This window comes from Callorhinus ursinus, unplaced genomic scaffold (genome assembly GCF_003265705.2).
Source record: "Callorhinus ursinus isolate GAN/ISIS: 27379988/994484 unplaced genomic scaffold, GSC_fseal_2.0 scaffold15, whole genome shotgun sequence".
Lineage (NCBI taxonomy): Eukaryota > Metazoa > Chordata > Mammalia > Carnivora > Otariidae > Callorhinus > Callorhinus ursinus.
This window is the reverse complement of record NW_027397077.1, coordinates 40,436,447-40,462,112: the sequence shown is the minus strand read 5'-3', so window position 1 is coordinate 40,462,112 and position 25,666 is coordinate 40,436,447. Positions and strand designations below refer to the sequence as shown.

Sequence of the window (25,666 nt, the reverse complement as noted above, 5' to 3'; positions counted from 1 at the left end):
TTTGTATTATGGCTGACAGAGTGCTTTGCCTCTCATCTCCCAGACCCGCTTCCCTGTGAATGGCCGGAAGGTAGAAAGGATCTTATGGACAACCTGGCATGGTCAATCACCTCTCTAGCATCCTTCTGTCCAGCCCTACCCAATACCTTTCTGCCCAAGGGCCCCCAGGAACAACAGAACTTGCTGTCCAAAGGCACATTGGATTCCACAATGGCTTTTCCTTACAGCATGTTGGACCTGTCCACTGTCACTTCCTTGGTGCCTCAGTTTCCCCAACTTACGAAATCTATAGACTGAGGCTGTGCCATTCCTTTGTGTATCTCCTAATGTACAGATTCTGGTGTCTCACCTCAGCAGACACACAATGCACATGGTTTTAGCAAATGGGTTAATAAAGTGATCATGAAGCTAGCTTTCAGAGAGATATGCCAGAATCCTGGGATGGAAACTGGGAGACCTCAGCCAGAGTCCAGGCTCTACTGTGTGTAGCTGGGGATAATGTGGGAGGAACTTTATCACTGCTAAAAGTTCTTTCAAGTGCATGATATCACTTGAGCCACACAGCAACCAAGTTGTGTGGCTATTAGGTACAAGTCCCCTGAAGAACCCACTACTATGACCAGGCACTGGATTCAGGGGTGCAGAGACCTCAGCAAACAGACCACTGGCCTAGAGCTAGAGTCCAGGGTGCCAATTTCACTTCTACCATGCACTGCTATGCTAGGTGACCTTGGGTGGGTTCTTGGCCCTCACAGTAGGTCTCAGCCTCACAGTAGAAATCAGGCTACAGGCATAAGAAGCCAGGCAGCCAGGGTGAAACAACCTCGGGCTCACCCCCCAACCTGGGCACTTCCCTTCCCAGTGCTGGGTGTGGCCACATGCAGAAGGCCAGGGAAGAAGGCTGAGGGGCAAGATGGGGCACTGGCCACTCCAGATAGGACAGGAGAAGACCCTACAATCAAGTGAGAAGGGGAAGGAAGAAGGTTTCTGAACAGAAGGCAGAAGGACAAAGCCCTCACTGTCAGAAGACCGGGTTCAAGTCCCAGTTTTGACATTAATAGCTATGTGACCATGGGCAAGTCACTTATCTGCCCTGGGATGGAGGCCTGAATAAGATTCCTGGAGTGGATTCACTTTCAGCCTGCAACACACTCCGATCACATTCATTCTTTTCCTAGCTCCTCGGGTGGCCCACTCTTTGACCCTTGGGCAGGGAGAGGCTAAGAAACAAGCCATCTGTCTCGTCCTGGCTCTATGTGACAGGAAGACAAACGTGAACTGGCCTGGTAGCATGGAGGCGTTTGGTAGAGAGCTGGTAGGGCTGTGAAATGCTCACCTGTAGCAGTTGTTGTTATAATTGTTATAACTTCCCAGAGCAGTCAGACAACCCAGGCAGATGGCATAGGAGAAAAAGATCTGCGTCCCAGCATCTACCCAGACCTGTGGGAGGGCACAAAGAAGTCAGCATGAAGAGAAGTCAGATGAAGGGTGGCCCCATTCTCAGAAATCCCCCACCCAAACCTTACCTTCCAAAAAGTCTAAAAGCAATAATCAAACTTCCTAATCTTCTCAGGAAAGTGTTTTAGGAGTTCTATTATTGGGGACTGCTTCATTAAATATAAATGTCCTTAATTCCAGAATTTTCCAGAGGTTATGGATAACAGTTCACTGAACAGCAAGAATTTGGATATTTAGGTCCCTGCTCCAGCTACGTGACCTTGGAAAAGCTACTTAACCTCTCTGAGGCTTAGTCTCCTCATCTGCAAACTGGGAAATGAACTTCCGTCTCAGGACTATTAAGAGGATTCAGGTAATATGGAATGGAAGCTCCTGGGACCCAGCTCATAAGCTAAGTCATATTTAAGCCAAAATAAGTGACTGCTTATCTTTGTGATTAAGAATACCATGAGTAAACTGTCATAGGATTCTGCCCCTGGGAAAATATCTGCATAGCTGATCTGAGCATCAGAGGTGGCAGGGAAGGGATAGGAGAAGGGGGAGGCCCACCTGTATTTTCCACCTTTCAAAACAGATGCATTTTAGGCTTCCTCTGTGGTATGTAATGGAAACTACTTTCTTAGGTTCCTCTCTGACAAAAACTGCTGTTGACAGCATGACACACACACCAGGAATTATGATGGCTTCTTTAGCACTTTTCCCCAGGCTCTCCCTGCTCTCAGCTCCAAGAAAAATCCATAGCTAAAAGCTAAATGCAGCTGATGACACTGATGCTTGAGAATCAGGTGCCATCTAGGGAACAAGACTTTGCACTAAATACAAATACCAGCTAACATTTATTGAGCACTTGTTATATGCCAGGCATTGGTGCTGAGCCCTTTGTGCATTATGGCATTTGAATATTCACAGTCACCCTATGTAGTAAGTGCTATTATTAGCCCCCTTTTACAGCTGAGGCAACAGGAACAGAGAAGTTGAGTAACTTATTCAAGACCACACAGCTGGGAGTGGCAAAGGCAAGTCCATGGAGACTGGCCTCTAGAGATCCATGCCTAACCAATCCCAGAATTTCAGAAGTCCTCCAAGGTCATCTCCCACCCAATACAAGACTCTCTTCTGACTACTCCTGACAGAATAGTTTCTGTTTGATTAATGCTAGTGACATGAGACTCAACTATATCCTGATGCAGCATTGTCTTCTTTAGAGAGTTCTGACCATTAGAAGATTTCTGAAAATAAGAAGAAATCCCCCTTCCTGAAGGCGTTCCTAGTTCTGGGGCCATCCAGACCACACCTTCCTCCTCTGTGTAGTAGCACTTTAGAGATTTGGAGAAAGCATCAGTGCCCCTTGGATCCTAGAACTCTTCCTTCTCCAAGCAAAATAACTCTATTTCCTCTCTCAGGGATTTGATTTTAACAGTACAGGTCACTCTATCCTGGATTTGCTTGAGTTTGTTAAATCATTCAACAAATACTTATTAAAATTGAAGATCATAATGCTGCTTCTCAACCTAAGAAATGATACATTTTTTTACTCCCTCAGTGGAGCGTCTTGGAACTGAATGAGGAACTTAAGGAGAGCTCTTTCATGAAGAGAGAGAGAGAGAGTGTGTGAGTGTGTGTGTGTGTGTGTGTGTGTGTGTGTGTGTGTGTGTGTGTGTAGAACAGGGATGCCAGCAGATCAGAGTGGCCTGAGACATGGGGAGGAGGAAATGGAAAGATGAATATAAAAAAAAAGCTTTTTCAAGAAGTTTTGCCACAGAGGGGTGTTAGGAGATAGTTGGAAGGGTAATTTAGGGAGAAATTTTTTTTAAATGGTAGAAACTCAAGGATGCTTAAATGTTGTTAGGAAGGGTCCAGTGCAGATAAAAGTGTTAATGTAGGAGAGAAACGTATGCATTTTCAAGTCCTCCCACTCTGCCTCAGTTTCCCCATTTGCTACCTCAGTGGATTCTTTTTTTTTTTTTAAGATTTTATTTATTTATTTGACAGAGAGAAAGATAGCAAGCGAGGGAACACAAGCAGGGGGAGTGGGAGAGGGAGAAGCAGGCTTCCCGCCGAGCAGGGAGCCCGATGCGAGGCTCAATCCCAGGACCCCAGGATCACGACCTGAACCAAAGGCAGATGCTTAACGACTGAGCCACCCAGGTGCCCCTCAATGGATTCTCTTTATCCCAATCCAGGGTAATGACTTATACCAGGTACTCAAATCCCCAAGAGGAAGAAAACAGGTATTTTGCCTGGAGGAGGGAGCGTTCTAGTGTCCAAGGGCACTGGTGTTTTCTCTGAATCTCTAATCTAAGACCAGTAGTAAATCGTAAGGAGGGCTAAAACACAATACAGCTGCTGCCCCAGGAAACAGAAGACCAGGTCACAGGAGCCACCCACCGGGACGCTTAGCACTCATTCAAGCACTGCTCCTCAAGTCCCTCACTCTCACTGGAAATGCCCCTGCAAATTAAATGTCCCTCCTCTCAGACCCCACATTGTCCTCTGAGTGTGCAGGCCAGAGTGAGAAAAATCACCAGACTTGCGGGAAATCTGGCTTCTCCATCAATTGGTTGGAGTTGGTTCCTCTCCACCCAAAACATGGTAAACAAGCCCTCTGTGAGTTTGAAAACACCAGAGAGCTTTCTATCCACACATCCCAAAAATGGGACCCCCGAAGGATGATTTTCACTTGTGGGAATTTTCCTTGCAGTCTGCTCATTGAGCACATCAACACTAAAAGGGACATCTGCTGTTTTTGCCCACCCAGCATCCATATCCCCTTTTCAGGTAAGAGTGACCTAATTTTCCTTTGAGAAAGCACCTCTTCTCCACTGGGAGGTAGCTTCAGGCATGGTCACATGACCCAGGCCTGGCCAACCAAAGCATTTCTCTTGGTCATAGTGATTGGTTCAGGGATGAGCGTATGATGGAAGCCAAGCCAATGAAACTTAATCCTGGGACTTTTACTGGAGCTACTGCAAATGGGACACATCTTTTTCTCCAGGAGATGCTAAGCTTGTAATTGCTGGGGATCATCACTGACCATGAGGGAAGAGTCTGTCTGAGAATAAAACCAATGCAGAGGAAAGCAGAGTCTAGGGCAAAGAAAGACTGATATTGGTGTAATGACTTAAGTACCTGGATCCAGCCATACCTGAAATGAAACCTACCCTAAAACATTTTGATTTCAGAGGCCTATAAATTCCTCTTTTTCTTAAGTCAACTTGAATTGGATTGCTGTCACTTCAGACTCAAATTCTGACTAGTAGCAACATTAAGTTCTTAGAAAAACCCAGGGGCTGTGAGCCCAAATCCCTCAATCAATCCTCAGTTACTGATGAACTAGCATTTATTGAGTGCCTTCTGCATGCAGAACCCTGTGTCAGAATCTGAAAGAAGCACTACACAATTATATATAGCACTGCATCCATGTTTCTTGGTGAGATAAGGTGAAACATTCAGAGGACAAGGGAGCCAGTACCTAGGAGTGGTTGATGAAGGGGACAATTAACATGTGCTAGCTAGGGCAATCAAAGAAGGCTGCCTGGATGGAAGCACACCTTTAAAGACTGGAGAAAGGATGAGAGAAGATGTCTTGGGTCTGGAGGTTCATGTGAGAGGGGGATGTACTTTCAAATGATTTTTCCCTCTTGTTCTCCTACCTCTATGGTAAAAAGCCTGTCACTGTTATTCTGATGGTTAGCATTAAATCAATACTTTTATACAATTCCTTTAGTCCTCCCCCTCTGTGACACTGGGGGTTGGTTCCCAACTATGAGGAAGACCGAAATTAGCCAGTAGTCTCAGTTTCTTCTCCTTCCCTTTCCTCTAACATATAATTAGAAGAAATGCTCATTTGTTTCCAGTTGATATGTAAGGGCAATATGTGAATTTATTCTATTTTTCATATACACATTCCATTCTTTTGCAATTTTTAATACTTGTCTGTATCTGCATGATCAGAATGTACAATTATAGTATCTCTTTGACAGCCACTTTTTAGTGTGAGTTCTACAGATGACTAGAAATTAATGCTCCCTCCCAGCCCTTATGTTAATTCCTCTCCAGTCAGTTTGGTTGCCTGTAGTTTGTTCTCTAGTAAGTTCCTTAGGCAAGGCTCATGGGAAATAATATTTCCTGGCTTCTTGCATGTTCATAATAGTTGACCAATGGCTTTCATACTTGAACACGTATGGCTGTATATAATGTCCTTGGTTTTCTTGTTCTTTTCCTGAGTATCTTAAATACCTTGCTCAGTTGTCCCCTGGCACTGAGTGCTGCTGTAGGAAAGTCTGATACCATTCTTACTTACTTCCTCTTTTTGTCTGAATGAGCAACAGGTTTTTTCTTTTCTCTTTAATGTTCAGTCATTTTGATTAAAATAAGTCTTAACGTTGATCACTCTGGGTTGATTTTCCCAGGCTTGTGGTGTACTTCTTCAAGACATAATTCTTTTCTTTAATTTCAGGGGAAAAAAAAATCCCTGAATTATTGTTTTAGCCATTTGTTCTCTTCCCCTGGTTTGCGTTTCTTCTTGGGGGACTCATTTGTATGTTGGACCTTCTTTGTCTACCTTTTATATCACTTTTTCTTTCATTCTTTAAATAATCTCCTCTCTGACTTTACTTTTTATTTTCTTCCTTTCCATTCCCTATTTACCTTATGATATTACCCATGGTGTCTACTCACCTCTTTATTCCTTCTATTTAGCGATTCCTCCTGAAATGTTCTGCTTTTCTTAAGCTGTCCTTTGGTCAGCTTTATTTTCAAATCTTTTTGTCTCACAATTTCAGCTATGCTATTATTTTATCATATCTGTTGGTTCTTCATTTCTTTTAGCTTGTTTTGAAATATTAAGTTTCAGTATTCAGCTGTTTTTGGTCCTGTCTGTGGAAAGCATACATTACCTATAGGAATACTATTATGCTCAGGATTCTTTTTAAAATAGCTTTGTATGGGATTTGACATGATAATTTTCCATTGTTCATGTGCAGGTCAGACACATTTCTCTGTCCTCTTACAAGGAGGTTTTCTTGTGTGGAGGAATGATGATCCAGGGTAGATTTCCTAGCCTCATAGTTCTAGGATTACCTCTTCTGTTAGTATAAAAAGTCTTGAAAACTAAGACTGTGCAGACAGTACATTCTGAAATTATTGTTCTCTGTTCCCTTCCCCCATTCCCATCCAAAATTTCTCTTTTTGTTTCCTCTAGTGTCTCTATCCTGCTCAATTTGAATTTTGCTTCTAGTGGTTTCTCCCCAGTGTGGGGTTCGCTCTGGCTATGGAGCCTCAGCTGCTTGGTCCCTAGAGTTCCTAGGTCCCAGACCTTTGAGCTTTCCGCAGCTCTCCCACTTCCACCTATAACGTGGGGCCCACGTATATCCCTCCTAATTTTGGCTGGCATTCTAAGATAGCTCTACCAAGCTTACCCTCCTAGAGTCCTCTCCTTCTAGGGGTGAATACATGTTAGAGATTTCTGGATTTCCTGGCTCTCAGCCTTCCCAATTCCCTTTGCCTTCATCATCATCAAACATCAACAAAGTTGACATCATGCAGATGTTATTGGTATCAGTGTTTGGCTCCACCTGTTCACATTTTGTGCTTCGTGGAGTCACCTAATTATGCTGAAGATATTTTTTTTTGTTTTACTATCCCGGTTTTTCTCTTTCGGTGGAAAGATTCTGGAAAAAATTTTTTAAGTGTTTTTCCCCCCCCGTTGCCATCTTAGCTCCTTGGTTCTCAACAAATGTTCAGGAGGCAGATGAAACAAGATTGGTGTTGACTGGAGGTGAGAAAAGAATACCCACGGATGAGCAAGTTGGTAGACAGGGTGTAACAGAAGATTAGCTGGTTTTTTAAAGGGAGGATGGAGGTATAAAGTAGGGAAATGGGGAAGTATAGTTTTGGACAAGGCCGGTTTGAGACATCCAAGTGATATGTGCAGGAGACAGGTGGAAATTCAAGGGCTAAATATTCAGCCTGGGCTGGAGACACAGATTTGGAAGTCCTCAGAATTTTAGCAGTAACTTTACATCTCCTTGACTCCAAATCCAAACCTTTCTCCACTGGCTTTTCTATTTTCTACATTTGGAAAACTCAGGTTGATAAAACTTCTCTGCTTAGACACATGCTCGCTGGGCATTCAAGAACCAAGAAACTTCAGTGTTAGATTTCTTGAAAAAGTCTCATGAAGAAGCATGATATATCTTTGCATGGAGTCTGTATTGTTAGACTCCTTAACAGATTTGCATAACTGAGGTGTGTCTATGTTCTTAAACATATGCCTGTCATTGCAAAAATGCAACAGGGCTCCAGTGGTCAGCCTTCCTCCTCATCAGGGAAGGAATCAGTTAGTTTACTAGGGAGCTGCTATATTTGTTCAGATAATTACTGCTGGGCTATGCAGGAATAAACAATAAACCCCCCCAAATCTCAATGGATTAGCACAACAAAAATTCCTATTTTTTTTTTTTGCCAACAAAAAGCCAGACACAAATTGTGAAGGGGCTCTCTTCAACCCAGTGACTTAGCCTTACAAGACCTCCTGCCTTATCATGATACTTCTACATCAACACACCCTCTGATGCAAGGAACAGAGCACTGGTTTTAAGAGCTAGACCTGGTTATTGCATGTATCACTTCTGTCCACATACAACTGGCTGGAACCAAGTTGCATGGTCCCAACCTAAAAGTAAGGGAGTCTGGGGAATGTAGTCTTCCTACTTACCCAGGAAGAGAAAAAGAAATGGTGATCTGGTTGGTGAACACACAGCATTATCTCTGTTACAGGCATTATCCCAAGTCTATTTTCCTACTTCTCTCTTCAACTAGGAATTCCGCAAGCACCCAGAGATCAAACAAGATCATGGTGGCTACTGGAATAACTTGATAAAAGGGGAAAAGAGAGGCTAAAAAAACCAGACTGACAACATTCATGAACACTTCCACCAGTTTGGTGATGCCTTAAGAAGTGGGAAACTTGAGTTAACATTTGTTGAAAACCTACCTCATATTCAAGGCTTTCATGGACATGATCTCATCATTTACATAAGCATTTCAGTAACGTAAGTACTGTATCTCCATTTTTATAGAAGAGGAAATGAATCCATACAGGGTCAAAGAGCTAATCAGGGAGAGAGGTTTGAACCCATAACATTCTGGCTCCATGTTTTACAGAGAAAAGCTGGGCCTCCTGGTGTGCTCAGTAGGCCTGGAATCTCAGCTAGGATTTAAACAGCTCTGTAGCTGTCTAGTCAAAGAGGACAAAGGCAACCCCACCTCAGTGAAAGGAAGACCAGGCAACGGAGCCCCACTGACCAGCATCTCCCAGGATGCTACAAAGGGGGCAGCTCAGTGGAAAAAGGGCTTCCTTTTCTCAAAACAACTTGAAGGGAAAATAGTCTCCACAAAACAAACCCTAAGGAAGCTGGGTCAGTAGCCGAGAAAGGGATCACTCCCCATGTTCTACAGCAATGAATGGGGGGCGTTCTGGCAGCATGAACATGGGCGGTCCACATTCAGAGGTTTGGAGAACAGATTTGCATGGGAACAGGGGAGCAGAGACCCTTTAGAAGAGAGGTGGTCCCGCCCTCTAGCTCTGGGCAACCTCATCCCTTTCAGAGCAACTGGTTCCAATGAGCCCTGGTGCACAGTAGGTACAGAATGCAATGGATCCCAACTAGACCCTCGGGGCCCAGCACTGGGCTGCACAGAGTAGGTCCTCAATGATATTAGCAAAGAGGAGGAGCAAAGAAGGAAGAACAGACAAGGACAAACTCTTCCCTACCCAAACTCGGAAGCCACATTCGCCATGAGAGATGGGATGGTAGAATGTCTCCTACCATCCCATCTCAGTATTGGCTGCCCCAGTCCACATGGAGATGACTTTACAGTTTACAAAGCACCTGCTTATGTTCTGTGACCCACAGCTGCCCTGAGGTGGGCATGATTATCCCCAGGTTAGAGACAGCTGTGTGTGGGGACAGACACACACTTGCTCTCTCCCCACATGCCTACCCTGACCATGTATGTAGAATGGAACGTCTTCTCTCTTAGAAGTTAGGGAGTGAAAGCTTCATGTCTTTTTCTCACCTCTTGGAGAGAAAAGACTTATCCAACTCAGGCAGAATCAAGGAGAGGGTCCTTGTGCATATGTGGCTAGCATCTCCCTCTTTTTCTCTCATATCCAAAAGGTTAAAAAGATAATGTGTGTGGGACAGATATTCAACACAGCACCTGCCTCTTGGAGGGCACTGAGGAAGTTCTCAGAAACCCAGCCATGAGCTCTAACAAACAGTAGGTGTTTAGTCAACATTCATCCCTCCCCAGGATATACCAGTATTCAAAAATCTGGAATTAAAAAAAATAGCCTCTTCCCTTTTTTTCCCTACAATACACATGCACTGGGTGTCCACCCTGTACCAGGCACCGTACCAAGAGCTCCTGCCCTCGGGGGGCTCCCATTCTAGCAGGAGAGACAGACCACACACCAACGCAGAGAAGTGGCAACACTCCATCTGGTAGAGAGGAGCAAGCAGGGACTACGGGAGCTGAGGTTGCAGGGCAGCCGGGCTCAGGGCCCTGCTCAGTAAAGATGCAGCTGCTGCTTGGGGAGGCTGAGAGAGGACTGGAGCCGAAGGCCTCCTTCTCTGTGGTGCCTAGTGCAGCATGGACCACAGGAAGAAGCTCCCCTCGAAATGTGCTTTCAGGTCTACACACAGAGCCGTCCCTTAGAGCAGAAGGGCAGTGCTTCTGTGCATCGTCAAAGCTGAAGCCAGCGGGCGGGCCTGCTATGTCCATCTCTGTGTGGCACTGAGGTCTCTGACAAATGCAGCACTAACCTGTCCTGCCACTAGGAAGAGGAGGTGTGTGATGACGGTGATGCCAATCATCACCATACCACCTCCTCTCTGGTCACGCCTATGCCATACCAGGGGCCGTTCTAAACACTTGACGAGTATTAGACTCACTGTTGAGGTTGGTGTTATTATTACGCCCTTTCTATAGATGAAAAAACGAATGCCCAGAGAGGTGAAGTCACTTGTCCATCTAGCTTTGGAGAGATGTATACACTGGCTGCTGTGTGAGGAGTTAGCCTTAGGGACAAATGAGCCTGTGGAACCTGGCCTGCCCTCTGAGAGACCATGCCAAGGGGGAAGAGATTAAATAAGATGGTTTCTCTCAGATGCCTGACTCCAAGCCTTGCTATGGCTTAAGGAGAGGGTGTGAGCATTGGGATCAGGCAGACCCAGGGTGGAGCCCTGCTTGTCCACTTACCTGCTGTACAACCTTGGGCAAGTTACTTCACCTCTCTGAATTTCAACTTCTTCGTCCGTGAAAGATACAGAGAGTGTAAGGTACACAGTGGGGTACCTGGTAAGATTCCCTTAATTTGACTTCTTTTCAGCGCTAACACTTCTCAACTATACCATGAAAACAAGCTCCTGCCTTTTTCCTACCATCCCAGCCCTTCCAGACCAGGTGAAACAATCAGATTTCTGAGCAGCACCAAACAGTGCAGACACACATCACTACCACAGACTCACTTACTTTTAGGGCCTGGAACATAGACTCGACAATGAGAGGCAGAAGGAGCCAACATCTCATCGCTCCCAGACTCCTTGCCATCCCAATGCCAGGCCAAGAAGATACGTGAAAACCGCCAGACCCAACAACACATGCAGCATTTGGCTTTTGGAACCAAGTAGCCAGGACACGGCTTGGTGGCCCTCCTGGGGCTCACAACCCACAGCCCTTTGTCTCTTTAACATTTTCTTTTCATACAGGCAGCCACACACAGACACACAAACACACATACACAACACAACTTTTGTAAGCAAAGCCTTCGATTGAGGCTAAAACATAACTTATATGGCCCGGCAGAAAATGGCTGAGTTAAGCTCTTTCTTTTCTCCTTTTATATTGGTAAAGATTCTCAAAAGATTAAAAGTAGGTTAGGAGAATAATACAACAGCTGTGTTTCCAGTGTGTACCTGACAACGGCTTTTGTAGAAGTGAATAATTACATGAAAATCACTTCCTTCCCACCTCTTTCTCAGCCCCCTCTGGGTTGCTAGGCGCCCTCTCTCCTTCTTTCGGCTAATGCCACATACAGAAGCTGATGAATACAGTATGGCCATTATGAAGGAAGGGAGTCGGGAGGGAGAAGGATTCAAATGCTCCCTCCCTGAAGGATTCAGTGGTGGGGAGAGGGCTCTGGGGGAGTCCACTCTGGATATATTTAAATGCTAATGTGCTGGGCAGGCAGGCAGGGCCAGTGGGAACAGTGGTGGGAAGGGGCAGAAGCTCTTGGCCTGGAAGCCCCACTGGAAATATGTTCTGCAGCCTCTGGCTCTGGAGCCAAGCACTTCCCTGGGCAGCTGGCCCCAGGGGCTGTCTGGGGCCCTGCCAATGGCCCTGCCAGTAAAGTGTCATTGGGCTGAAGGGTTGCACTGCGGGCGGTGAGGAGCCGTTCAGTTCTGTGGGGGGAGCCTGGGTGTGTAGGCTAACCCTGGTGGCCCTTTTGTGTGGAACAGGGAGCAGGGTCACTGTGGCTGGGTCTCTGCCCGGAGACTGGACAGCCGTGTCCCAGTCACAGAGCACTGAGGGAGTGGATGGGTGGTTGTTGGCACTGAGCTGATGGCAATGACCTCCAGGCCTTATGTGGTAGAATCCTGAGGCCTGTGCATGTCTACCCCTTAATCCATCACATGAGACAACTGGGCCCCATTTTACCAAATGGCTAGACAGAAGAGGTTCGGAGCAGCAGAAAGCATGAGCAAGGACTAAAGACAGCACATCCCCTGTCCTGAGTTTATCTCACGGCTGTCCATGCACCCTCGGGAGGTTGCATTTTAGGCCAACAGTGTTCCTCCAGGGAAATGCAACTGGCATTCTGGACAGGACAATTCACTATGCAAGATGTCCCATTCACTGCACGGGGCCGTTAGCTTCACTGGCTTCCACTCTCTAAATGCTAGAGGTAGCCCCAGGCATCACGGAAACCAGAATCAGGCTCCCACGTGTTTCTAAGTAAGCCTATCTGCCCCTGGCTGAGAACCACCGAGGCAGGAGGAATCTGAACTGGCATCAGTGGTGGGGCTGCAGAACCCACATCCCATCCCTGGGAGCACAAGGCCAGGGGCTCCCAGGCCAAACCGGACATCAGCTCCCAACCAAGCCCCAAACTGGCACATTCTCCTCTGTCAGCTAAGCAAACAGCCAAGATGAAGTCTCATCATCTCCTGCCGTAACCACTTCTCTCCTCTAAGAATCATGGAGTTAGTTCAAGGCAGAGAACCAGGGAAAGAAAGGGCTCGCCAGGATGCTCCACACCCTGGGAGAGCCAAGTGGTCACATACACTGCAGTCTTGAGAAAGGACTCCCTTGGGAGGAAAATGAAAAAGAAAACAGCCACAGTTGGTGAAGGCAGCAACCTCTGCATCTGCCTAGAGACAAAGAAGTAAATACATTTAGTCACATCATTATATTCATTGTTTATTGTCTGTCTCCTCCAACTAGAACAAAGGCTCAACGAGAGCAAGGACTTTCATTTACTTTTTAATTGATGCACCCCTAGAACTTCACACATTGCCTGGCACATGGTAAACACTCAAAAATATGTGTTGAAAGCCCACAGCTGCTTAGAGTCTCCACAACACAGGAAGAGAGTATTCAAGGCTCATTCAGAGTCCTAGCTACCAGGCCAGGTAGAGAATGTGTTGCACTGACAGGGTCAGGACACCTGGTTCCAACTCCAGATTGCCTTGATAGTTCCTATGTGTTCTCCCTAAAATTCTCTCTCCTGGGGGCACCTGGGTGGCTCAGTCATTAAGTGCCTTCGGCTCAGGTCATGATCCCAGGGTGCTGGGATCAAGCCCCGCATTGGGCTCCCTGTTCCATGGGAAGCCTGCTTCTCCCTCTCCCACTCCCCCTGCTTGTGTTCCCTCTTGCTGTGTCTCTGTCAAATAAATAAATAAAATCTTTAAAAAACAAAATTCTCTCTCCTGGCCTCAGTCTTCTAATCTGTAAAATAAGGAAACTGGATTATAATGCAAATGACAAATATGTGGCACACACATCCCACTCTAATTCCTGCCCATGGCAGACATTGCTAATCAATTTCACTCCCATTCCTTCCCATTGGCAGACACTGTTAATCAATCCTACTCCAATTCCTGCCCATGGTAGATGCTGTTAATTAGTAACACCCTGCCCCCAACCCTTCCTCTCATGACAGATATTGCTAATCATTCACTACACACTCTTACCCTCCATCCAGCTGTGGTAGAAGAATTCTACTACCAGTCAGAGTTGGTAAGTGAGCTAAAACCTGGGAAAGGTGGTCTTCTAGTCCTGATGCCCCAGGCTTATATAGCAAGGATATGTTTTGGGGGCAGTTGAGACTCATTTTCCTTGGGGTGTTTCAACCTTCCAGTGTTGAAAGCCCAGGAAGACACGGTGACATCCCAGAGTTTAAGCTCCTGCCGTACTCCAGGAACAAACTTCAAATCAAATACAGGAGCAGAAACTCTTTATAAAGGAAAGAGGAGAATGATGCCCCACTCATGGAGATAAACATTTTCAATGGATTTTCAGCACTTGTCCTGGCCTGGAGGCAGGAAGGGGTGTTCTAGTAGTGATGCAAATGGTATCAGCAAAGGCCTAGGGGCAGGGAAAAGAAAGATCTATGTGAAGTTGCCCAGCAGAAGTGCTTCTAAGCTAAGCAAAGGATGTAGAGAGGGGATGGAACACACCTTCCTGGGCCCTGTGGATTCACAGAGCTGGTATTTCATTTATCGCTGTATGTTTGGCTGGAAGCTGCTCTGACTTTGAGTGGGAAAATGCCTATGGTAGCCGTAGGGATGATGCAGGAAGATGCTACTCACTCCTATGGGAAACAGAATTTTTTTTTTTTAAAGAGTTTATTTATTTATTCATGAGAGACAGAGGAGGAGAGAGAGAGAGGGAGAGAGAGAGAGAGAAGCAGAGGGAGAAGCAGGCTCCCAAGGAGCAGGGAGCCCGATGCGGGACTCGATCCCAGGACCCTGGGATCATGACCTGAGCCGAAGGCAGACGCTTAACCATCTGAGCCACCCAGGCGCCCAGGGAAACAGAATTCTGATAGTGAAAGGGAAAGCACTCAAATTCCTGTCCCAAAGAGCCTTCCGAAGGGGATCCATAGTGGAAAGGGTGTGGGGACAGTCACAGCAGCGGAAAAGCTTTGTCCCTGGCTGAAAGCTCCAGCCCTAGGATGAGCTCCCTTTTGCTAAGTAGTTGGGGGTGCAGTGAGGAAATTCTTGCATTTCATTGAAAGTTAGGGTAGAAATCTCTGAGGTTTTCTGTTGCTAAGAAACTTAGCAGTCAATTCCCTCTGCAACACTCTCTGAGCATCACGTATCTGCCAGGGGTGGAGAATATGCACACAATTAAGACCCCTATTCCCTGCTCAGGAGCTTGCAATCTAGCAAGTGAACAAGGGAAAAGGAAGTCAGACAAGCGCCTTCCCCAGTCTACAGTATCAGACAGATCTGGCTGAGTGCCAGCTCTGCTGGGTGACCTCGGAGAAGCCACTTCTTTGAACCTCAGTTTCTTCATGGGTACCGTGGGAAGAACAGCAGCTCCAGGGTGCAGACTTTGTTCCGGGCACAAAAGAAGACAATGTGTATAGAGTACACACCGGTTACCTGACTCACAGTAAATGCTTTATCCAGTGGGAGTGGCTGAGTAGCCAGAGAAGGGTCATTACTTCTGGCTTGAGAAAGAGTCTTTTAAGAGTCTGGGAAGCTGATTAGGTGTGTCCCAGGAGGAGAAGCAGAAGAAAAGTCAGCTATTCTAGACTGGCCCCAGAGCCCTGGCCTTCTCTCTGCCCCCGGGGGTGAGTGCTCCCAGGAGTGGCCAGGCCTACTCCCAAGCTCACACCTCCTCTCCCGGGCCCCGCAGACAAACCCCAGGGAACTGGGCTCTGCAGGCTTCACTGAGGACCTCTTCCTCTCCCTGGGACTGCACCTGTGGGCAGCATCAGTAGTGAGATCCGAGGGGAAACCTGCCACCTCCATGTGGGCCTTCGGGGAACTATGCAAGCTGCTTACATGAGCACCATGTAGGGATGCAGACACCTTTTGCCCCCCCAAAAAGGTGAGTACATTCTTTTCTATCATCTCAGCAGCAGAAAACCAGGCTCTCAAATCCTCATGCGCCTCACTCTCTTCACTGGGGGCCTACAAGGCTATTATCTCAGTCCCTCCCACAACACTTTGAACTAGGTACTCTGATTTTCTCCATTTACAGATGGGGAAACTGAAGCCCAGAGAGGCTGTGGAGGTGGCCCTTCACCACCTAGCCAGTGAATGGAAGATTCAGACTGAGATCTGTCTGATCCCAAAGCCCTCCTTTGAATCTTCCCATGAGACTGCCACCATCTCAACCAAGAGGAGATGCCCAGGGATGACCAGCTTCACAGGCCCAAAGTCCAGATGGATTTGGTGCCTGACATGTGATGACCTGCCCACATCCACTCACATACTGTTCTCCTCCAACCTCCCTGCATCCTTGTCAACCAGAGTGGCTCAGTCGGTTAAGCATCTGCCTTCAGCTCAGGTCATGATCTCAGGGTCTTGTGACTGAGACCTGCGTCAGGCTCCCGACACAGCAAGGAATCTGTTTCTCCTTCTCTGCCTCCCCCTCTCTGCTTGTGCTTGCTCTCTCTCTCTCACAAACTCTCTCTCTCATAAAAAAAATCTTTAAAAAAACAAAACAAAACAAAACAAAACTTCACAGCCCCATGGCCACCTGATTCACACTGCCTCTCCTCTGCCCATCTGAATGGAGAAGTGAGAGCTTTAAACAATACCAGATCCTTGGGAATCTTGGCACCCAGAGAGCTCAGGACAGAGGGCAGAAGCAGATCCAGGTGGTACAGTGAGTGAGCCAGCACAGTGGCATAGCAGGCTGCCTTCCACCTGCAGACTGACCCCACCTTCCTGATCACAGCAAGGTGTTAGAGGGCAAGAACACAGGAGGGATGGCTAACCTCACATATGGACTAATGGGAAACACTGACAGGCTGCCACAACATTCCCTCCCAAATGATGCTCCATGACTGTGGCCTTGGCTCTGGGCAAAGCTGCCGTGAGTGAGGGGCTGACATCATTCCTCATGCCTCCCTTAGCAACTTCCACGGGCACTGGCATAGGGAACAAAACCAGAATGATCATTTCAAAAATAAATGAAACATGAATGTTGAAGTGTTTAGGGGGTAAAGTGTGCAGATGTCTGCAACTTACTCTGAAATGTATAAAAAAATAAGTTAAATGGATAGATGGATAGAAGGCTTGGAGAGGCCTGTGATGAAGCAGACACAGCAACATATTGATGGTAGAATCTAGGTAGTGGATATGTGGGTGTTCCCTGTGCAGGCAGAACCAACAAGATGACAGAGGGGAAGTTCTCATGTCAGCAGCAGGAAGTGGTGGGCTCACTGAGATGACTCATATCCACAAACTCGGGAGGGAAATGATTCCGAGGGATGCCTCGGTGAGAAGAAATATGCTTTGTGACCAGTAACTCATGATCACATCAGTGAGGAGTAAATGAAGGCAATCCCTCTGCTGCCCAGGGGACGGTCTGAAGCCAAACCCAGAGTCAGCCGCTGACCAGAAAACATGGGGTTTTCTGAGATTCCTTTGTTCTCCTCCTTGACATCACCTCAATGATTGAAAACATTTCTGAATTCCTTAAATCATCCAACTGCAATTCATGGATTTATCTGAGTTCTTAAACCTCATTTTCAGCCACAGTTCTCTTCTGGATAAGGTGGGACAACCTTCCAGGGCTGATGGGAGGAGGAGGAGCAATGGATAAGTATGTACCAGTCCCCAGTCACCTATGTACAACTGTAGAGATTCATTTTACATTTGCTTCTGAGGCATTCACTAAGAAGTCCATGTCTGTAATTTATTTTCCTGTCTTTCTTAGAGAAAACCCTTTCTTTCTTTACCACTCTTGTCTTCTCCACTCTGTGGAGAACTCTGTCACCTATTCTGAGGTGTAAACAATACCATGGCAGCCACTGTCCCAGGCATGAACCAAGCACCGAGATGATGATCGCATTCTATATAAGCATTTAGTGAGCACTTGCTGAGTGTTAGCTGAATAGTGTTGGTTGAATAAGATGTCGTTCATGTTCTGGAAGGGTAGTCTTGGAGGATGATCAAATGTAGTTTGGATTGTCTTCCCAAGGAGGTTAACCACATATTTATTTAGAATGACATTCATCTGACCCTTTTCCCTTACTTAGTCTTATGGCCTGGAGAAATCTTAATGCACTATCATCCATAACTTTGGAGGCATGTGGATGATTTATAACATAAAAACATTCACATGATCACAGATAAATCGTCTCAAATCTCTGGGTCTCGTTTTCACAAAGGACATTTTAAAGAATAATTCCTGGGCTCTGCTACCTTTTATTAATCAGACATATGCAACTGCTAATAGGAGCTTCCTATCCGTATGAAGTAGCCCATGGAAATGGGTCATAAGGGAGAAAAGAAAAGTAAAGGGCTACTAGTAATGAAAATATTGAAAACCAGTGATTTTACTTGATACCCTAATTTTATGGCTGAGGGAATGGTGGCACAAGGAAGGACAATGTCTTTTCAAGGTCAGGGACAGAGCTGAGTACTCTCATTCTGAGCATGGGAGTTTCCCACTATGCAACACTGCCTTCTCAGGGCAGGGGAGGGTAGGAAATGCAAGGACCAAGGCACTTACAACATTGGAGGCTGAGCTTTGCCCACCGGCCCCTCGCATTTAGAACATCTCTAAGGCTCTAATCAAGGAGACGGAGCTATGTTTGACCTCTTTGTGAATATTATGCAGGACGCGTGCTCACCCTGCAGGGCTTTCCAGTGCTTGGTCTGCATACGAGAAGTGAGGGAAGTAGAACATAAGATTCACAGACCAGTGAGTTTTCACAGAGAAAAACATCAAATGTCACAATCTCAGCAAACTAAGATGTATCAAAGCCTTGTCATCTTCTGCTTACAGACAGAAGAGATCCTTGCATTTCTTGCTCCAGTCTGTACTGGGTCAGAAATCATAAGAACACACTGCATTTGCAAAGCAGACTTCTTCCTAACCATGGAAGAGTTGCAGGAGGCACTCAGAGCATCTTATTTTTAAGAATCCCATGCACCTCTCTGCAACTCTTGCGTTTCTCAGGGCTCTGTTGTACATACCAACCCATTTGTTACTCTTGACAGTCATCCAAGGTACAGAGGGTAGGGCTTATTTAAGATAGAAGCCCAGACAGGTTAAGTGGTCTGCCCAATGTTAGAAAACCAGGCAGTCAGGAGCTGATTCCATGTCTAGTCTAACCTCTTAACTTCACAGGTGGGAAAACAAGCTCAAAGAGATAGAAATATTAGAAATAGGTGTTTAGAAATTAGAAAACAGATGTTTCAACTGTAGGTTCTGCATTCCAGTCCAGTTGTCCACTAGCTGAGGACATGGGTAAGTCATGTCCTCTCTTGGGGATTCAGCTACTCATCCATTAAAGAAGAAAACAAGCCTAAATATTAACTTTCAAACTTGTTAAAATAGCAAATAAATGGGCTCCATGGGGCTTTTTATCTTGATGAATATGATCTTACTGTATGTGCTGGAAGTAAATTTATTGTCAGAAAATAGATTCAATGGGTAGCATGAAATATGAAATCACCACAAACATATGATTTTACAAATAAGACTGAGCTGCTAAATTAAGCACAAATGACTAAGGGCCAATTCCTTTAATGTGCTACCTGAACACTCAGTATGTCACATTCAAGACTAGCAGATGAAGAGAAGCAAATACTGAGAGTTACACATATTTTTATAGGAGATACAGAAAATACATAATTATAAAATATCATAGCCATTTTAAATCATAGCCTGGCTTGAAAAGAAGATAGAAAATTCTCCCAGATGCCAGAATGAGAGCAGTCAAAGCTAAAAGAGAAGGAGGAGAAATAAACTCAGCAACCCATGGGGATATCCAACCAGAGAGAAGCCTGAGGTTTAAACTCCTTTTCAAGGATAGAATTAAGATCACAGCCCCTGAGCATGACCAAAAGCTGAGTGGGCTTACTGCAAAAGGCAAGGAGCCAGAAAAGGACTGTCCTATGATGAATGGAGTGTTAGAAAATTCTACCACTTAGCCCAGGATTCAACATGGAACTTCTGGGTATGGGTTTGATCACACCTGGCTCCTGTAAAGTGGGCACCCAAGCTTAAACTGCAACTTTAACATTACCAGCCTAGAATTCCATACCCAGCTAAACTACCAGTCAAGAGTGACAGTGAAATAAATATCTTTTCAGACATGAACAGACTATGAGAGCTAGTCCCCACAGGGCTTGCTCAAAGAACTATTAAAGTATGTACTTCAATACAAAGGAAATTTAATCCAGTAGAAAGGAGTGAAAGTAAGAGAGAACAAAGAAATGGGTAAATATATTGTAAAATCCAAGTATCAACTCTAGAAAGTAACAAGGCAGTATTTTAAAAAGTAGCAAATAACCATAACAAGGATGGGGAGGGATGTGAAATTTAGAGGGAACTTTGTATCTTATGGCATTTTCTTGTTCAGAAAAAGGATGAGGCTAGTCAACAGCCACTCTGATGAACTTGGCATCTTCTGCATTTCCACTGTGCTCCAGGGAAGACCCTTCTTCCCAGCCAGGGACTGCTGTATGAGCAGCTATCACCACCTTCTCAGGACCTCACAGGGTGGCCCTCCAGTTGCTGTGCTTTCTGCCCAAGACAACTGTGGCCACAGTTCCAGTCCTGATTCTTCAATGGGCATTCTCTGAATGCTTCTGGAAATAACCTGGCCTCTATGGGGTACAGGAAGGAATCCCACAATACTGACAGCATTCCTTCAAAGAGCCAGGAGTCACCACTCCACTTCCAAGTGCCTGGAGCAATTTGAGTTTCAGTTTCCAGACCACACCCCCCCCAATCCCTGTTTCCTGGGCCATTTTCCATCTAGAGTACTACTGTCCAGTAGAATTTTCTGCAATTATAGAAGTGTTCTATAACTGCTCTATGTAATATGGTAGCTCCTAGCCACATGTGGCTATTGAGCATCTGAAATTTGCCTAATGAAACTGAGGAAACTGAACTTTAACTTTTATTTAATTTTAATTACTTTAAATTTAAATAGTGAGATATGGCTTCTGACTACCGTAATGGACAGCATTGTTCTAAAGGGTGGGCAATCCCTGAAGGGATCCATTCTCTTCACAAATGATTCCTAAGAGATAGCCCCCCTCTCCCCCCACCCTCCAGCTCTGCAGAAATCCCTGGAGTGATCTCTACCTCCCTCTGCTCTGGAGTGTGAGTGAGGGCAGTTGGGTGGCCCCAACACTCAGCCCCAGCCCCACTCCTTCCTCTGAACACAGCCCTCACTGCTTGTCTGACAGGTCTCACCCTGCCCTGCATACTCTCTCGGACCAGTGCTCCTCAAACTTTCATTTGTATACAAACCAGAGACAGATGTTGCTAAAATGCAGACTGTGATGAACAGGTTTGGGATAGAGCTTGAAAATCTGCATTTTCAACAAGTTGCAAAATAAGGTTGCTGCTGCTGGTGGTCTGGGGACCACACTTTGAGCAGTATGGTTTTAGGGCCATTGTCTTAAAATGTCAGTTAACTCTGCCACCACACCTAGCATAATAGCAGCTTCCATTAATATGCATATCTTCTCTTTTTGCCATACCTGTTTTCCACAGGGTTTTAAAAGCAAACTCTATGAGAACAGGAGAAGGTTAAATCAGTTTATGCTGAACAAGCCTGCAAAAAACCCTGAAGTGTTGGTCAAGAAAATAAAATCAAAGGCACAGTCATCTCTTAAAAGAAAATAAGAGCCAACATTCATTGAGCATCTACTATATGCTGGACATGATGCGACGCACATCATGAATGAGGACTATCTCATTTAATCCTCACAACAGCCCTCGTTACAGATTTAAAAAAAACCACACAACAAAGGCACGGAGAGCTAAGTAATTTGCCCAGGGTTATAGTTAGTAAGTGGATGAGCCATGCTTCAAATCAAAGCAATCTGATGGTAACCCCCACACTATATAAAAGCTCTGGTCAAAAGCTCAAGAACAGGGATCTTGATTGTTGAGAGCGGCTGGACTCCTTTAAAGAAAAACATGCTTAAGGAGATATCTCCACACAAATGTTTCTAGCAGCTTTATTCATAATTGCCCAACTTGGAAGTATCCAGGACATCCATCAATAAATGAAAGAATAAACAAATATGGTACATCTTGCTGATGGACTGTTTTTCAATGTTAAAAAGAAATGAGCTGTCAAGCTACATAAAGATATGCATAAACCTAAAATGCTTATTACTAGGTGAAAGAGGCCAATCTGAAAAGGCTACATGTTGTACGACATTCTGGAAAAGGCAAAACTATGGAGACAGTAAAAAGATCAGTGGTTGCCAGAGGTTCAGGGAAGGAAGGAAGAAGGTGGAGCACAGGGGATGTTTAGGGCGCTGAAGCTATTCTGTATGATACTGTAATGGTAGATACATTATGCACTTTTCAAAGCCCACAGAGTGAACAACACAAAGAATGAACCTGAATATAAACTATGGTTAATAACAATGTCTCAAGATTGTCTCATCAATTGTAACAAATGCACCACACTAATATAAGAGTTAAATAACAGGGGAAACCAGAACAGGGGTGAGGAGGTATATGGGAATTCTCTGTAGTATCTGCTTAATTTTTTTGTAAAGCTAAAACTGCTTTTAGAAAGTTTATTAATTAAGAAAGAATATGTTTAGCACAGAAAATTTTATGTCCAGTTGTGGGGTGGGGGCCCAAAAGCCCTCCCCAACTAAAAACCCCTGTCCTAGAAAACACCACTCATCCACATACTCCACCCCACTCCCACAGAGCCCAGCAAATGTCCAGCAAGAGTAGATACCTTGCACATTTCTGCTGATTCATTTAAAAAGCAAAGGCCTAGCCAGCACAATGCCTGGTATGCAGTAGGTGCTCAATACTTGCTGGATGAATAAACATGAGCCTGGAATTCTAAACAAAACAAAACAAAAAACAGCCTAAGAATCCCTGGAGATAGGCTCATGGTCACTCCTCTCCAGTGCCGGTACAGCTGGGGTCATGACCATCCATTGCCCCCTCTGGCCCCCACTGTGGCCACTCCTGGTGACATCTCTCTCTCCCTATGAGAATGTAAAATCCTCAAAAACAACAGCACTGCCCAATTCATCCCTCATGCTCCCAGTACATGGTCAGACCTAGCAGACAGCAGGTGCATCTTCAGGGTTTGCTGACATCTCTTTAAAATGAGCCCCATGTCTCTTTCCTCTGCATCACCTCTTGGGCTTCTGGAAGTACCCAGAAGAATTCAAACAATGGCACTAACTCCAACCACATCTGCCCATAAATCCATGATGTCACGATTGGAGGGCCACTTTTTGGGTCCCCTATGATGCTGCAAAGCCCCCACTGTCCTTGGCAGACTTCCTTCTTGCTTTACTCTGTCCTCCCCCTCCAAAATCAAGGTCATTTGACAAATGCATCCACTTCTTTCCTCACCTCCAAACTCACTCTATTTTCTTTCTCTTTTTATGACCCTAGAGAAGTTCACATGGTGCCGATTCATTGAATCTTACCATGTCTACAAGGGGGGCAGATGAGTAAAAGATTGGATGTTGAGGCTTACAAGAGAGGAAACTGAGGCCCAAAGAGGGTGTGTGCCTGCTTAAGGCCACACAACGAGGTGAGTGAGAGGCAGGCATTCAAATGCAGCTCTGTCTGACTCTAAAACTCTGCTGCCAACGTCTACTGAGCCCCTCCTGTCTAAGCAATCTTCTGAAGTGACAGCTCTGTACATGCCAATCAACCTCTTGCCCAGAAACTTTCAACAGCTCCCTCCTGGCCGGCGAATGAAGTCCTAAACTCTTCGGGCTTGGCACTCAAAGTTCCCAGTGAGGGGTCTCAGTCTGCTGTCTCAATCTTATTTCTTATGATTTCCTGCAACAAAACCTGTCCTTTGGCACACTGAGTTATTGACCATTCCCTTCATATATGCAGACTTTCCTCCTTCTGATCTTCACTTATCTCCAAACAGCCTTCTCTTCCCCATCCTTCAAGGATCCAAACAAAGGCTATATGTTTCATAAAGTGGCCAAAGGATGTATAATTGGAAATAATTTTGTTCTCCTGACTGTGTGCAGTCCTTTATCTGAGCCACTATATGGCATCCACCCACCCACCCATCTAGTATTGACTGGGGGTCTAACATGTGCCAGGCTGTGTGACAGGTGCTGGGGAATCCACGGTGCACAAAGTTCTTTGCTTACATGGAGCTACATTCTAACAGGGGGAGGCTAACAGTGAACACATCAACCAACACATGAGACTGCTTCAGACAGCCATCAGCCCTGTGAATAAAAGAAAACAGGGGTTTGGTGAAAGTCATGGGGTTTAGTGGGGGTGTTTGAGCTCTAGGGGCCAGAGGTGACCTGACTTTGGAGCTCAGATTTGCAGGGCAAGAAGGAGCAGGCCATGAGAGAACAGTGATCCAGACAGGCAGCGTCTATGGTAGGAAAGAGCCTAGAATGCCCAACGCCCTGTGGGAGATGGAACAAGGCCAACAAGGTCCATGGTGAGTAATCTGGATGTTAATCCTAGTGCAAGGGGAAGCTGATGGGGGTGCTGTAAGCAGGAGAGTCAGACCTCTGCTTCTGGTCATGACTGAGTGACTGGTATCAGACTAGCCCTCCTCCATAAGCAACCATCAAAGCAGACAAAATAGAGGAGGCAACTGTTTCAGGCATTGAATAACATGCAGGGCAAGACTACTATTCCTAAGAGATGGGAACTTCCAAGGGGGTTTTGCTCAGCATTCCACCTGGGGACAATTTCTTGACCACAGCACAGAGGGCTAGAGTCCGAGTAGAATGCACAGTCTTACCAGGCCAAGGAGGCAGGGCCAGACTGCGGGACAGCTGAAATAGTTATAATCTATAGTGTGGGGCACTAGCAAGGGGGATCTGTACACCCAGATGTGCATGTGGAGGTCCCCTGTGAGGCTGTGGCTGATGGCTGAGCTATAAACGTCCAGGGTGAGCCCATCCAGAATCAGAAACTGATCAGGTTACTACAGAGGGGATTCCTGCACTGGATGGGGACTAAACCCACCTGATGCTAGATACTAGGATTCTTGCAAAGGAGTCATGTAGGTCTGGGATGCTCAAAGATGCCTGAGCCAGGATTGGCAGCCCAGGGCTGCAGAGTAAGAGCAAGGCCAGAAAAATCAGATACGACAAAGGGTTTCAGGATTGCATCCACTACATGACGAAGTCAGAGTCACCTGGGTTCAAGTGCTATCTCTGCTACTGGAAGGCAAGTGCTTTAACTTCTTGGAACCTCAGTCCCCCATATGAAAAACCTTTAGGACAAAGGTTTTAAAAGTCTCATGACCTTAAGAGAGAACTTTTCTTAGGGCAATAGGACCTTAGGTCCTATCTTACAGGTCATAAGAATTTAAGGTAATGGGTATTTACCACAAAGATACAAATGTAGGGATCCGAAGGGGTACATGCACTCCAATGTTTATAGCAGCAATGTCCACAAGAGCCAAACTGTGGAAAGAGCCAAGATGTCCATCGACAGATGAATGGATAAAGAAGATGTGGTATATATACACAGTGGAATATTATGCAGCCATCAAAAGGAATGAGATCTTGCCATTTGCAACGATGTGGATGGAACTAGAGAATGTTATGCTGAGTGAAATGAGTCAATCAGAGAAAGATATATATCATATGACCTCACTGATATGAAGAATTCTCAGGAATTAATCTCCTTAATCTCAGGAAACAAATTGAGGGTTGCTGGAGTGGTGGGGGGTGGGAGGGATGAGGTGGCTGGGTGATAGACATTGGGTAGGATATGTGCTATGGTGAGTGCTGTGAATTGTGCAAGACTGATGAATCACAGATCTGTACCTCTGAAACAAATAATGCAATATATGTTAAGAAAAAAAAAAAGAAGAAGATAGCAGGAGGAGAAAAATGAAGGGGGGGTAAATCGGAGGGGGAGACGAACCATGAGAGACGATGGACTCTAAAAAACAAACTGAGGGTTCCAGAGGGGAGGAGGGTGGGGGGATGGGTTAGCCTCA

The 25,666-nt window shown here is 45.6% G+C and overlaps 1 protein-coding gene across 3 annotated transcripts in view; it reads right to left on the bottom strand.

Moving 5' to 3' along the window:
* The window catches only part of SLC6A11 (solute carrier family 6 member 11), a 134,935-nt gene that overhangs the window by 38,380 nt on the left and 70,889 nt on the right, over positions 1-25,666 (bottom strand). For 2 of the 3 annotated variants that reach the window (XM_073901646.1, XM_073901647.1), the window contains exons 7-8: positions 12,810-12,896; positions 1,337-1,440 (exon numbers count right to left, since the gene is read on the bottom strand). In XM_073901646.1, the coding sequence (XP_073757747.1) occupies positions 1,337-1,440; positions 12,810-12,896 (191 nt within the window). The remainder of the gene's footprint in view (positions 1-1,336; positions 1,441-12,809; positions 12,897-25,666) is intronic. The other variant, XM_025885250.2, reaches the window with a different exon arrangement.